This window comes from Pelophylax lessonae (genome assembly GCF_965119305.1).
Source record: "Pelophylax lessonae genome assembly, chromosome: 3".
Classification (NCBI taxonomy): Eukaryota; Metazoa; Chordata; class Amphibia; order Anura; family Ranidae; genus Pelophylax; species Pelophylax lessonae.
The window spans coordinates 273,001,364-273,016,725 of NC_138770.1; the positions used below are offsets into that span (position 1 = coordinate 273,001,364).

Sequence of the window (15,362 nt, forward strand, 5' to 3'; positions counted from 1 at the left end):
AAACATCTGAACTTCTGTATAGGGGTATATATACACACACACATGTATGTATATATACACCTACACATATATAGGTGTGAAAATAGCAGAACACTATGCTTGCGCTAATGAAATAATTAACAGGCATATGGCTCCGCTCCTATCACACCTATATATGTGTATGTGTATATATACATACATGTGTGTGTATATATACCCCTATACAGAAGTTCAGATGTTTTGCCTGCCTCCAAAGACCCCAAAAAAATGCCCAAAAAAAACGCCTGCAATAACACACCTTTTTTTGGCGCAGGCGTTTTTTTGGGCATTTTTTTGGGGTCTTTGGAGGCAGGCAAAACATCTGAATTTCTGTATAGGGGTATATATACACGGTATATATACACACACATGTATGTATATATACACCTACACATATATAGGTGTGAAAATAGCAGAACACTATGCTTGAGCTAAAGAAATAATTAACAGGCATATGGCTCCGCTCCTATCACACCTATATATGTGTATGTGTATATATGCATACATGTGTGTGTATATATACCCCTATACAGAAGTTCAGATGTTTTGCCTGCCTCCAAAGACCCCAAAAAAATGCCCAAAAACAACACCTGCAATAACACACCTGGGCGTTTTTTTTTTTTGGTGCAGGCGTTTTTTTGGGCATTTTTTTGGGGTCTTTGGAGGCAGGCAAAACATCTGAACTTCTGTATAGGGGTATATATGCACGGTATATATACACACACATGTATGTATATATACACCTACACATATATAGGTGTGAAAATAGCAGAACAATATGCTTGCGCTAATGAAATAATTAACAGGCATATGGCTCCGCTCCTATCACACCTATATATGTGTATGTGTATATATACATACATGTGTGTGTATATATACCCCTATACAGAAATTCAGATGTTTTTCCTGCCTCCAAAGACCCCCCAAAAAATGCCCCAAAAAAACGCCTGCAATAACACACCTGGGCGTTGTTTTTTTTTTGGCGCAGGCGTTTTTTTGGGCATTTTTTGGGGGTCTTTGGAGGCAGGCAAAACATCTGAACTTCTGTATAGGGGTATATATACACACACACTTATATGTATTATACACATACACATATATAGGTGTGATAGGAGCGGAGCCATATGCCTGTTAATTATTTCAGCGCAAGCATAGTGTTCTGCTATTTTCACACCTATATATGTGTAGGTGTATATATACATATATGTGTGTGTATATATACCCCTATACAGAAGTTCAGATGTCATGCCTGACTCCAAATATGTCCTCAAAAAGCCCTATAAACGCTTGCAGCAAAAATCAGGCTGACCGGCGAGAAGCCATATCTCTGTTCTATAAGTCACCTAAGAGAAACGATCTTTTCTCTATAGCGGTCACCCTGAAATGGAAGGGTTTGGTCACCCTGCCATAGCAGTCAGAGTCAATTCACCCTACACTAAACTACGGTCACCCTGGCACTTAACACTTTCCCTACAGAAACTATATTTTTGAAGCTAACTAAAGTGGAAAATAGCACCTTAACTACACTAGATATTCCTTTCCTCACACTAATAATTGCTAAATGACACTTTTGAAGCAGAAGTAACAGAACTGCTTCCACTCTCTTCCACGTTCCTGTATTACAATGCTAGGAATTTGGCGGGGCTATCTTATATACTGGGGGCGTATTCACTAATGATTAGCCTCTGGACCCCCTAGTCACTCCAATCACATTCCTCACATTCTCCTGCCCCCTCAATTGGCTTTTACTAATGGTTCTGGTCCAATCACGGGCTTTTAAAGCCCATTTCCTGTCCCATTGCATTTTGGTCGGTTCTGGTTGCCGAATTCTGAACTTTTTTAGCAAAAAGTTCAGAATTCGGCCGAATTTCGAACACCCAATGTTCGGGTCGAACCGATGGTCAACCCGAACCGTTCGATCATCCCTATTAGTGATCTGTTCTGAGGGTAAACTTTCTGCCATAACTGAAATGTCACCACCTATTTACAGCCTCCTGCTATTTTGAAGAATATTTATGCTCATCTAAAAATATGAATTAAAAATAAACAACAACAGGGTTGTATGCTCCATACTGAATTTGCTATAAAGCTGCCTCTAAAGCAACAATTCTAGAATTACAAAAGACAAATGTTTTGTTTTTGGTGAAAAAAAAAAATAGTGTCAAAGTAATGTACCGATGTATGATTGGGCACTGACTTTCACAGTAGAGGTGAAGTAGAACCTCTACTCCACATTAGAACCTCTACGGTGGAAGTCAGTGCCCAATTGGCAATGACGTAATGTGTATAGGGGGCGGAGCCTATCCTGCCGGACGCTGCGTCCTCTCAGCTGTGTGGAGCTGTTATCATATATGCACTTATCCATGTGTTTGTTTGGGAGTACCTTATTTTAATAAACTCCCTGTTGATTTACCCATACGGAGAGCATTAGATCTGCTTTGCTTTTTCCCTCTTATGCCTGTCATCTGCTTCTGATGAGAGTGGAGCTTATTTTGGGAATCTCTATGTGTGTCCTATTGAAGATCCTCTACACCATCCTGTGACCCCAGTGGGGTAAAGTTATATCTGACCTGGGTTGATTCTTGGGTCAGTGTGTAAGGTGAGAGGCTTTTGATTTCTGGTGGTGGTGAAGAGGAGCACATCATGAATTGCTTTTGTGGGGATCACAGAAGATTATTTTCTATGAGTCACTGTTATTAAGATATCAGTATCTGTGGACACTGGAAGCACCTTTTTTTGCTCCTTTTTTTTTGCCATTCCCGCTGACAGATGGGTTGTTGCTGGGCACCAATGTGCAAAAAGCAGCCTTGTACACCCCTTAGGGATGCTGATGGATGCAGATTATCCTCCCGGTCTGGCGGAGCTCAGAGCTCAAGTGTCCATGCGGCTACGCGGGGACCACGCCCCCCTTAACATAACCCTTTGAACTCTATGCTAGACTGTTCAAATTGACCTCAATGTATGTGGCCATTCATTTATTTTTAATAATTTTCCTATCAGCCAATGGAACAACAATACCCCTTCTTGCTTTTGCTTGCACAGGAGACATTTTATATATTAAAATTATAAAATGTAAAAAGATCTCATTTTCTTTTAAAGGAAGGATTGCCATCAATAAAATTAATATCTAACTGCCATATATGCTTCAGAAACAACTGAGTACTGTCCACGATACAGTTACAGAGGGGAAATCTTCCAGTGGGGGCACTAGTTCTGGTGACCCCAGTGATAACCAGGAATTCCCCCACTTTAGAGGGATTTTCTCTCACTTCCTGTTTTGCTATGGGACAGGAAATGAAGGTAAATCTCCCCAATGGGACATAGATGGCAAATAAACTGACTGGTTAAAACCCACCCTTACTCTATCCAAAATGTAAAAAAAAGAAGTTTTCCTGTACAAGGTTTCCCCTGTACAAAACAATAGTAAGACCTAATTTGGAATATGCAGTTCAGTTTTGGGCACCAGTTCACAAAAAGGATATTGGAGAACTGAAGAAGGGCAACCAAACTTATAGGGGGCTTGGAGAAGCTCAGCTATGAGAAGAGATTAGAGGAACTTACCTTATTCTCTCTTGAGAATATAAGATTAAGGGGGATATGATCAACATGTAAAAATACATAAGTGGTCCATAAAGTGAATTTGGTGTTGAGTTATTCAGTTTAAGGTTATCACAGAGGACAAGGGGCACTCTTTATGTCTGGAGGAAAAGAGATTTTAATCTCCAAATATGGAAGGTTTCTTCAAATTAAGAGCTGTGAAAATGGGGAATCACTCCCTCAAGAGCTGGTTCTGTCCAGCTCAGTAGATTGCTTTAAAAAGGCTTGGATTATTTCCTAAATGTACATAATATAACTGGATACTAATACTTATAGGCAAAGTTAATCCAGCGAATATCCAATTGCCTCTTGGGGGATCAGGAAGGATTTTTTTCCCCTGCTGGAGCAAATTGAATCATGCTTTGCTTTTTCCTTTTTATTGGTTGAACTAGATGGACTTGTGTCTTTTTTCAACCAGACTAACTATGTAACTATGTTTTGCCTTTAGTTCTACTTTAATGTGACCATCAAATAAGCCTAAGTATAACCTCTCTCTATGTTAATTGAGAAGATCAATTCAGGAAGGAGCACAACTATTTAATATCTTGAATTTACTCCAACCTTAGGGAAATGGATGGCACCCAAATTCAACCCTTAAACAAAAATTTAGATACATACTATATTCATGGAAGACTGATGGCAGGATATCTGTATAATTGCACATAAATGCTCTTCTAGTGCTCATAACCAAAAAATTAACTATAAAATCATGCCTTTCTGGTATTGTGACCCTGTAATTCTAACATAAGGTCAACCCACATATATCCTTAGTTAGTTGGAGATACAACAGTTAGGAGTTTTTATTCTTTTATACCTTTCCTCCCCCTTTCTTCTTCTCCTGTCCCCCTTTTCTCCTCTATAGTAAGGGATCCTTCCCTCGGACTCCACAGTTTGAAATTAACAGATATGTATGCAAACATACTCAGGCAAAATGTACGAAAGGTGCATGTGACAGAAAAAGAGCTTCTCAGAGGCCTGAGTTCGGTCATAACATGTTTCCACAAACCAGCAAGCACACAAAATCATACGCTTCAGATGCTCTTTCTGACATTGCACCACTTGCTACACACTAGACCCGACCCATACAAAATAAAAAGATAAAACACATGGTTTAAATGTTACATTTTTTTTCTCTATACTTGAAAATCAATGGATACATTGTGATCAATGCATTGTTGCAAGATAACATAATACAACTGTAATAATGAAATACCCACATAGCTCCACTTTAAGTTGACACGTTTGTATATCTTCTGTTGTGTTATTGTAAAACCTTGAAAATAAACAATGTTAAAAAATGAATAATAGTTTTTCTATTTTGCCACTATAAATTGTAGTTATATAGGGTCCACTGCTAGACAATGAAAGCTGTTGAACTTTATTCCCTAGTTCCATCTTAAATAGGTACAGGGAGCTCATACTTTATATGAGCCTTTAGCTAATTGTAGTATTGACTGACAATGTTACTACTGCAGATGAATTATGGTGGTTTTGATCATCTGTGTTCAGGCAGAGGCAATATGCTGCTCTTTTCCTAAGCCTGCAAACAGAAATTCCCCATATACCATGGCTCCATGCTTAAAATCCTATCCTTCTGCTACCTGGAGGAAGTTTGAATCCAGTATATTGGTTAAAGCATAGTTTATGATGACACACAGTTAATCAAAACACCTATTTTTTATTTTTCATCAGTTTGCTATAAATATTTTTCTACTGCACAGTGGAACTGTATTTTGAATAGACATATTCAATATATTTTCAACAAGATTAACATGATTTATTTTTTTTTGACCAGTCTTTAGGTAAAAAAATTGGTTAGCAGTTAAAAAATATGACTACCATTCTTTAGTTACAATCAAAGCTTAATCCAAATAAAAATTTCAATGTATACTAAATAAATAGGCGAGAGGAAATTTTGTAGATTTTACTTTCAATCAAATATTGCCTTATCTTTCTTACATGATAATCCTTTATAGTATACAGTTGATGTCAATTAATAATTTATTTCTAGTTTATTTATGACTAGTTTGCTAAATGTGTACAATGTTATATGCCAGTGTACCAATACTGTAGCAGTAGAGTAATTTTCTTTTAGATCAACTAAAAAGAAAATGCTGAAATTTTACCTTAGAGTATGCTTAATTATTAATAAATTAAATGATTTATATATTATGATGTTTACTTAAAGCAGACCATGCAGCAGAATATTGATGCTCAATTGCTTATTACTTCAAAAATCTGTCAATTAAAGGATAGCAGGTGAATCTTGTTTTGTTTTCTGTAAAGGCCAAGGGATTATGATAAAGAAATATGTGTCATACATTTTTAATTATATTGTAGATGTAAAAAAAAAAATAATCATATCATTTTGCCTTCCAGATATTTCACAGAGATTTCTGTCAATGAAACAAACTTAGACCCAGCAAAAAAAATTGCACTTTTGTGGACTTCAATAGGTTTAAAAGAAATTCAGTTAGTAAATTATTCAGTGTTACTTGACCTACCAAGCTCTTCTCCAAATACAATCACTCTGAAGAATGACCAATGCTATTATCCAAGTGGACAGGATTGTGGTGAAGAGAGCAAAAGTGAAGAGTTTTTGTACACATATGCTGCCTACTCTGCCAGTGGAAGGCTTAAGGTAATGTGGCTCTTTATCTTTGTCACTTTAATAATATAAAGCCATAACTTGGTACATCCCATCTTCTGACATTGTTACATAGTTACATAGTTAATCAGGTGAAAAAAGACACAAGTCCATCCGGTTCAACCATAAAAAAAAAAAACAGTATTGAAAACCCTACCATACAATCCCATATACATAATCCTATACCCGCTGTTGATCCAGAGGAAGGCGAAAATAAACCCCAGCAAAGTATGATCCAATTTGCTACAGCAGGGGAAAAAAATTCCTTCCTGATCCCCCGAGAGGCAATCGGATATTCCCTGGATCAACTTTACCTAAAAAAAATTTTAGTACCCATTTATATTATGTACACCTAGGAAAGAATCCAAGCCTTTTTTAAAGCAATCTAGTGAGCTAGCCAGAACCACCTCTGGAGGGAGTCTATTCCACATTTTCATAGCTCTTATGGTGAAGAAACCTTTCCATATTTGGAGACTAAATCTGTTTTCCTCTAGACGTAAAGAGTGCCCCCTTGTCCTCTGTGTTGACCTTAACGTGAACAACTCAAACCCAAGTTCACTATTTGGACCCCTTATGTATTTATACATGTTGATCATATCCCCCTTAATCTCCTCTTCTCAAGAGAGAATAAATTCAGTTCCTCTAATCTTTTCTCATAGCTGAGGTCCTCCATGCCTCTTATCAGTTTGGTTGCCCTTCTCTGCACTTTCTCCAATTCCCCAATATCCTTTTTAAGAACTGGTGCCCAAAACTGAACTGCATATTCCAGATGAGGTTTTACTAATGATTTGTACAAGGGCAAAATGATATCTCTCTCTCTGGAGTCCATGCCTCTGTTAATACAAGAAAGGACTTTTCTTGCTTTGGAAACAGCAGCTTGGCATTGCATGCTATTATTAAGCTTATGATCTACCAGAACACCCAGATCCTTCTCCGCTATGGATTCCCCCAGTTCTACTCCACCTAGTATGTATGATGCATGCATATTCTTAACCCCCAAGTGTATAATTTTACATTTATCAACATTAAACCTCATTTGCCACATAGTTGCCCATTGTGTCTGGGTAAAGCAATGGCAATTATATAATTCCGCAATAAAGCATATACATTAAAATAATACATACAGTACCTGTATGTTGGAAAAAAAAATAATACATACCTGTATGTAGATAATGGTATAAAGTTATCATTATTATACATGAAATGGGAACTACATTAGGTAATATCAGCTTATATTGTATTTATTTTACATGAAAATCTATGAATATTATACAGAAGTATGATATGACTTTTTTAAAGTATATCAAAAACCAAATTTCTTTTTTTTTTTTCACTTTGGATAGAGTAGGTTGTAGAATGGCTAAAACCCCTGTCAGTTACTTACTGTCTTTTTTCTTTATTTGCTATATATACTGTATATGGCACAGGAGATAGAAGGATTTTTCCCAAAGTGAGAAAAATCCTCTTCTAAACAGATACAGTATTACTGTCCCAATTGGTGGATTTCAGATGTTCTGATAGCAACTCAAAATCTTGGATTTTTCCTCACTTACAGTCCTGGCTCTCACCAGATCATATAGACATAGTGAATATCACTAACAGGGGACATAGGCAGCAATAAAACAGTGACAAAAAAATTATAAGGAGCAGTATGGAAAACTTTTCTCAATTTCACATTTTCAGGACAAGCTTTTGGGTGTGCCCCCTTCTTCAAGGCCCAGGCAATACTAATACTCACATTTTTAGCAAAGTGTTAATTAGGACAATCTCAGAGAATAAAAAAAAACAAATGTACACAGCAATGGTAATTAAACTTGAATATTTAGTATGATAAGGCAGGGAAAAGGGTATAGACTGGGAGGGGTAATACCAGTCACAGAGGTGATGAGTGGGTCATAGAAATGTTTGATAATTATTTAGAAAACTGAGGTGCACATTTAGTCCATTATCGTTTGTGTCAAATGGAAGTATCATTCTTAGTTCGAATGTTTTCTTTTCCTGATACGTTTTGACGTTCCTTTTAAGAACCAAAACATTAATGTCCGCTATGGTGTGGTCTGTTTGTGAGAAACGATATATCCCACAGCAGTGCAGAAATCATCCTCCGTATGTTCCTCAATGGTGTGTCTGTGTAAATTCATCCTTGTTGCAATTTCTGTCCTGTTTCACCAATATAAGATCATGCATGTTTTGCATTGGATGTGGTTAAACCACAGCTGTATGATCCTGTTATGTTGAAGATCCCTTTTCTGTATGTGACACATTTTGATTGATTTTGCTGCACAGTTTGCAGCAATTTTTGTTGCAGGGCTTGGTTCCTTTGTTTGCGGCTTCTTAATCAGAATAAAATTTCCTGCTGATTTGTTTATGTCTGAGGTTGGGTGGTTGCCTGAAAGCCAGTATTGTATTTTTTTTTTGCAATATTTGTTTCAGAGGTTTATCCTCTGGCATGATGGGTTGCAAATCTTTAATTATCTTTCTTATCCCTCTTATTTTCTATTATATTTCTATTTTCTCTTTGCAACGGGGGATATTTTCTCCTTCGGTTTTCAGGGTTGTGTTTATGTTTGCATTGATGGTTTTGAATTTGTAGCCATTATGGAAGAATCGACCAGCATTCTGAGATGTTTATTTCTGGTTCTGAGCATATTCAATAGTATCTGATGGCCTGACTGTGTATGATGACGTGTTTGGTGTACTGGGGTTGGAAGCTGGAATTGTGGAGATAGTTGCATCTGTCAGTGGGTTTCCTATATATTGAGGCGTGCAGCTTGTCATCCCATCCCTGATGTATACTGTGGTGTCTAGGAAATAGACTTGTGTGCTTGAATAGTCCATTTTTAGTTTGATTGTTGGGTGAAACATGCTGATCAATGAACAAATTGTTTTAGAATGTCTTCACCTTCTGTTCTTGTGATGAAAATAACACCAATATAGAAATAGCATCTATATGGCTTTTGTTGTATGCTGTTTAGGAATTTGTCCTCCAGATCAGTCATAAGTAACTTTGCAAATTGTGGTGCTATTTTACTTCCCATAGCAGTACCTATACACTGAAGATAGATGTGATTATTTTAAATGAAGTTGGTTTGTGTAAGCATAAATTCAAAGAGCTGTGTAACATTCTCAGCTCTGTATTTGTGATTTGGTGATGATGATAAGAATTTGTGACATACAGCACTTCCATCCTTTTGATGGATGTTACTGTACAGAGATTCTACATCCATAGTGACTAGAAGTGTATTTGGTAGTAAATGTTTTATAATGCTAAGGCAATCTATTTGTATCTTACAGAAAATCTGCATTATTTATGACTAATTGTTCAAACATTTTTTCTACAAGGGCTAAGATTTGTTTAGTAAGTATGTTCATACATGTTATGACAAATCTGCTTGGATTTCCTGGCTTGGAGATCTTGAGCAGCATGTAGAAATCCCCAATTTTCAGATTATTCTGAATCACACTAACAAATTTTAAATGTAGATATGTTGTTAGTGTTTTAACCACTTGCCGCCTGCCTGCTGCACCTGTATGGTGGTTCGCGGGAGTGCTCCGGGGGCAGCGGGTAAGCTGATCCACTTGGCCAGAGGCCATGACTGCTGCCGGGCACCCACAATCACTCCCTGTGGAGAGAGACCGATGGTCTGCTGTTGTAAACTGTTGTCATTATTACAGTAACAGTGCATATTTTAGCGCTGAGTACTGTAGTAATGTTACTGGTCCCCCCAAAAGTGTCAAAGATGTCAGTTAGGGGTCTGATCTGTCCGCTACAATGTCATAGTCCTGCTGAAAAATGCAGATCCCCACCATTACTAGTAAAAAAATAAATAAATAAATAAAAATGACATAAGTCTTTCCCCTAATTTGTAGACATAATATCTTTTGTGCAAACCAATCAAAATACACCTATTGAGATTTTTTTACCAAAAATATGTGGCAGAATATGTAGCAAATTGGCCTAAAAGGATGAAAAAAAATAATTTTTTTGGGGGGGAATGTTATATAGCAGAAAGTGAAAAATGTGTTTCTTCATTTTTTGTTTATAGTTCAATAAATAAAAATCGCACGGGTGATCAAATACCACCAAAAGAAAGCTCTATTTGTGGGGAAAAAAATATATTAATTTCATTGGGGTACAGCGTCGCACGATCGCACAATTGTCAGTTAAAGTAACGCAGTGTCAAATCACAAAAAAATGACTTGGTCAATAAGGGGGCAAAACCTTCCGGCCTGAAGTGGTTAATGAGACCTTGTAATTGTTGAGTAAAAGCCTAGATCAGATCATATTCCAGTTTTTTTTTAATAGAAAGTAGTAATTGCCTGCTGTCTCTGGCCCTCTTGTATGTATATGTTTGTATCCAACACAACTACCGCTCCCACTTTATCTGCTGGTTTGATGGCGATGGCCTGATTATCGCATATGTCATGTATAGCCTTTCCTTCAAGTAGTGAAAAATTGTAAGATATGTTATTTATGGGTGGTTTTCAGGGTTGTAGCTCATAGTCTGAAGCTTTCAATATAGGTGTCCAGTTTGGGGTTAAGTTTTTTGGGAGGTGTGAAATCTCTGCTCTTTTTCTTTGTGACTTTCTATTGCCATAGGATTCCTTTTGTGTGGTGTGAAAGAGTCACACCACACAAAAACAAAAGTTTTAGATTTTAGAAAAACAGACTTTTCAAAAATGAAATTAGTCATAAATGAGTCCTTATCAGACTGGTACATGGAGTACAGGAGAAATGGGACTACTTAAAAGGTGCATTATTGAAGGCAACAGAAAATTGCATTAGACTTGTCAGTAAAAGCAAAAAAAGGAAGAGACCACTGTGGTACTCAGCAGAAGTGGCTCAAATCATTAAAAATAAAAAGCTAGCATTTTGTAATTATAAAAAAACCCAGAGCAATGAAGATAAGGAAATCTACAAGATTAGGCAGAAAGAGGCCAAGCAAGTTATAAGAACTTCTAAAGCGCAGGCAGAAGAAAAACTAGCTCAGTCTATGAAAAAGGGGGATAAGACATTCTTCAGATATATAAATGAAAAAAGTAAATTAAAACAAGGAATAACTAAATTAAAAACAAAGGAAGGAAGGTATGTAGAAGAGAATAAAGGGCTAGCCGACTGCCTTAATGAATACTTCTGTTCAGTTTTTACAGAAGAAAAAGAAGGAGAAGGACCTCCACTTGAAAGGATGACTAATGAATCGTTTGATGCATGTGTCTTTACAGAGGAAGACGTTCTAAGATTGCTGTCTAAAGTGAAGACAAATAAGTCACAGGGTCCTGATGAGATACACCCAAAATTATTAAAAGAGCTTAGGGTGAACTGTCAAAACCATTAACAGATTTATTTAACCAATCATTAGTAACAGGAGTCGTCCCGGAAGGTTGGAAATTGGCAAATGTCGTGCCCATTCACAAGAAAGGTAGTAGGGAGGAATCGAGCAACTATAGACCAGTGAGTCTGACATCAATAGTAGGAAAATTAATGGAAAACCTATTAAAGGATAGGATTGTGGAACATCTTAAATCCCATGGATTGCAAGATGAAAAACAACATGGGTTTACTTCAGGGAGATCATGTCAAACAAATCTTATAGATTTTTTTTGACTGGGTGACTAAAATAATAGACGGTGGAGGTGCAGTAGACATTGCATATCTAGATTTTAGTAAGGCTTTTGACACTGTCCCACATAGAAGACTTATCAATAAACTGCAGTCATTGAGCATGGACTCCCATATTGTTAAGTGGATTAGGCAGTGGCTGAGTGACAGACAACAGAGGGTTGTAGTCAATGGAGAACATTCAGAACAAGGTCATGTTACCAGTGGGGTACTTCAGGGATCTGTACTGGGACCAATTTTGTTTAATATCTTCATAAGTGATATTGCAAAAGGCCTCGATGGTAAGGTTTGTCTTTTTGCTGATGACACAAAGATATGTAACAGGGTTGATGTTCCTGGAGGGAAAAGCCAAATGGAAAAGGATTTAGGAAAACTAGAAGAATGGTCAGAACTCTGGCAACTGAAATTTAATGTGGATAAGTGCAAGATAATGCACCTGGGGCGTAAAAACCCAAGGGCAGAATATAGAATATTTGACACAGTCCTGACCTCAGTATCTGAGGAAAGGGATTGAGGAGTAATTATTTCAGAAGACTTAAAGGTGGGAAGACAATGGAATAGAGCAGCACGAAATGCCAGCAGAATTCTTGGATGTATAGGGAGAGGTATAAGCAGTAGAAAGAGAGAAGTGCTTATGCCGCTGTACAGAACACTGGTGAGACCTCACTTGGAGTATTGTGCGCAGTACTGGAGGCCATATCTCCAGAAGGATATAGATACTCTAGAGAGAGTTCAGAGAAGAGCTACTAAACTAGTACATGGATTGCAGGAAAAAACTTACCAGGAAAGTTTAAAGGACCTTAACATGTATAGCTTGGAAGAAAGAAGAGACAGAGGGGATATGATAGAAACTTTTAAATACATAAAGGGAATCAACTCGGTAAAGGAGGAGAGCATATTTAAAAGTAGAAAAACTACCACAAGAGGACACAGTTTTAAATTAGAGGGGCAAAGGTTTAAAAGTAATACGAGGAAGTATTACTTTACTGAGAGAGTAGTGGATGCATGGAATAACCTTCCTGCAGAAGTGGTAGCTGCAAATACAGTGAAGGAGTTTAAGCATGCATGGGATAGGCATAAGGCTATCCTTCATATAAGATAGGGCCAGGGACTATTCATAGGATTCAGATATATTGGGCAGACTAGATGGGCCAAATGGTTCTTATCTGCCGACACATTCTATGTTTCTATGTTATGTGAAAATATTCTTGAGCTCTAATCTCATGAAAAAGTCCTCCGTATCTAAGAATAACTGTAAATTATCCCATTTGTTGGTTGGGCCTGAAGACACCTGTTTGGCTGGCAAAACATGTTGGGCGGTACTATCCAGTGACGTCATACCTGGCCACTAGAACACATGCTGCGACGGCATTTCCTGGCCTTTTAGCGATTTTAAAATCTTGCAAGTGAGTGCAAACATGTTGTTTTAAAGAACCTTTTTTTTTAAAAAAAACTGTATTATACTATGTGGGCTCCCCTTCTGTTCTCATGTATGAGAACTGAGGAGTGAATGCACAGTGGTGGGAGCTGGAGGAGTGGTGGAGCTGCTTGATTACTGTAGTAGTAATATCCACAAGCCTATGGCGACTTTATAGCTTAAAGGCACAACGTCAGAAAGATCTGGTGAGTATTATAATACACAGAGGGGGCACAAAAAGTTTACAAGCTGCACAGAGGCACTTTTTATATCTGCACATATGAACTGCACTGAAGCACTTCGCATAAGAAGCACCATAAGAATATTTTTTTTGAAGCACTTTAATATATGTTGTTTGATTTATATTTTTTGATGCATGAAGATCACTTTACATATAAATATTCATCATTTGGTCTGTAATAGCAGCATTGTTTGATGATACACATTATTCACTGTAGGCTATATTTCATTCATTTTTTTTGTATGAGCATATTACACATTTCTTTGTTACAATAGTAAAACTGACAGGATTCTGGGACAGCACTGTGATTAGAAGGGAAACATAATATAAGGACCATTCAAAGGTTCCTGATGAACAGCAGCAGCCCAAATATATACTGCTCAAAAAAATTAAAGGAACACTTTGAAAACACATCAGATCTCAATGGGGAAAAAATATCATGCTGGATATCTATACTGATATGGACTGTATAATGTGTTAGAAACAAAAGGATGCCTCATCATTCAATGGAAATGAAAATTATCAGCCTGCAGAGTGCTGTATTGAAAGACACCCCAAAAATCAAAGTGAAAAAATGATGCAGCAGGCTAGTCCATTTTGCTAAAATTTCATTGCAGCAACTCAAAATGGTACATAGTAGTTTGTATGGCCCACACGTGCTTGTATGCATGCCTGTCAACATCTAGGCATGCTCCTAAGAGAGAGAAGATGAATAGTGTTGTGGGGTATTTCCTCCCACCTCTGGACCAGGGCATCACCGAGCTCCTGAACAGACTGAGGTGCATCCTGGCAGCGTCGGATGGACCGAAACATAATGTCCAAGAGGTGTTCTATTGGATTAAAGCTAGCCAAGCATGGGGGCAATTTATTGGTATCAATTCCTTTATCCTCCAGGAACTGGCTGAATACTCTTTCCACATGAGGCCAGGCATTGTCATGCACCAGGAGAAGCCCAGGACCCACTGTACCAGTGTAGGGTCTGACAATCGGTCAAAGGATTTCATCCCGATACCTAATGGCAGTCAGTGTGCCATTGTCTAGCCTGTAGAGGTCTGTGCGTCGTTCCATGGATATACCTTCCCAGACCATCACTGACCCATCACCAAACCAGTCATGCTTAATGATGTTAAAGGCGGCATAACGTTCTCAATGGCTTCTCAAGACCCTTGCACATCTGTCAAGTGCTCAGGTTGAACCTGCTCTCATCTGTGAAAAGTACAGGGTGCCAGTGGTTGACCTGCCAATTCTGGTGTTCAATGGCAAATGCCAATTGAGCTCCGCGGTGTCAGGCAGTGAGCACAGGGCCCACTAGAGGACATCAGGCCCTCAGCCCACCCTCATGAAGTCTGTTTATGATTGTTTGGTCAGAGACATTTACTATAGTGGCCTGCTGGAGGTCATTTTGTAGGGCTCTGGCAGTACTCATCCTGTTCCTCCTTGCACAAAGGAGCAGATACTGGTCCTGCTGATGGGTTAAGAACCCTCTATGGCCCGGTCCAGCTCTCCGAGAGTAACTACCTGTCTTCTGGAATCTCCTCAATGCTCTTGAGACTGTGCTGGGAGACACAGCAAACCTTCTGACAATGGCACGTATTGATATGCCATCTTGGAGAAGTTGGGCTGCCTGTGCAACCTCTATATGGTCCAGGTATTGCCTCCTGCTACCAGTAGGTACACTGACCCTAGCCAAATTTAAAACTAGTAAAAAACAGTCAGAAAAGATGAGTAGGGGAAAAAATGTCAGTGGTCATGACCTGTAAAACCATTCCTGTTTTGAAGGTTGTATCATTGTTGCCCATCTGGTGCACCTGTTGTTAATTTC

General features: G+C 38.1%; 1 protein-coding gene across 1 annotated transcript in view; it reads left to right on the top strand.

Annotated features, from left to right (window-relative positions):
- The window catches only part of NAALADL2 (N-acetylated alpha-linked acidic dipeptidase like 2), a 1,571,070-nt gene that overhangs the window by 693,762 nt on the left and 861,946 nt on the right, over positions 1 to 15,362 (top strand). Inside the window, exon 3 of the mRNA XM_082249039.1 lies at positions 5,995 to 6,256. Within this exon, the coding sequence (XP_082105165.1) occupies positions 5,995 to 6,256 (262 nt within the window). The remainder of the gene's footprint in view (positions 1 to 5,994; positions 6,257 to 15,362) is intronic.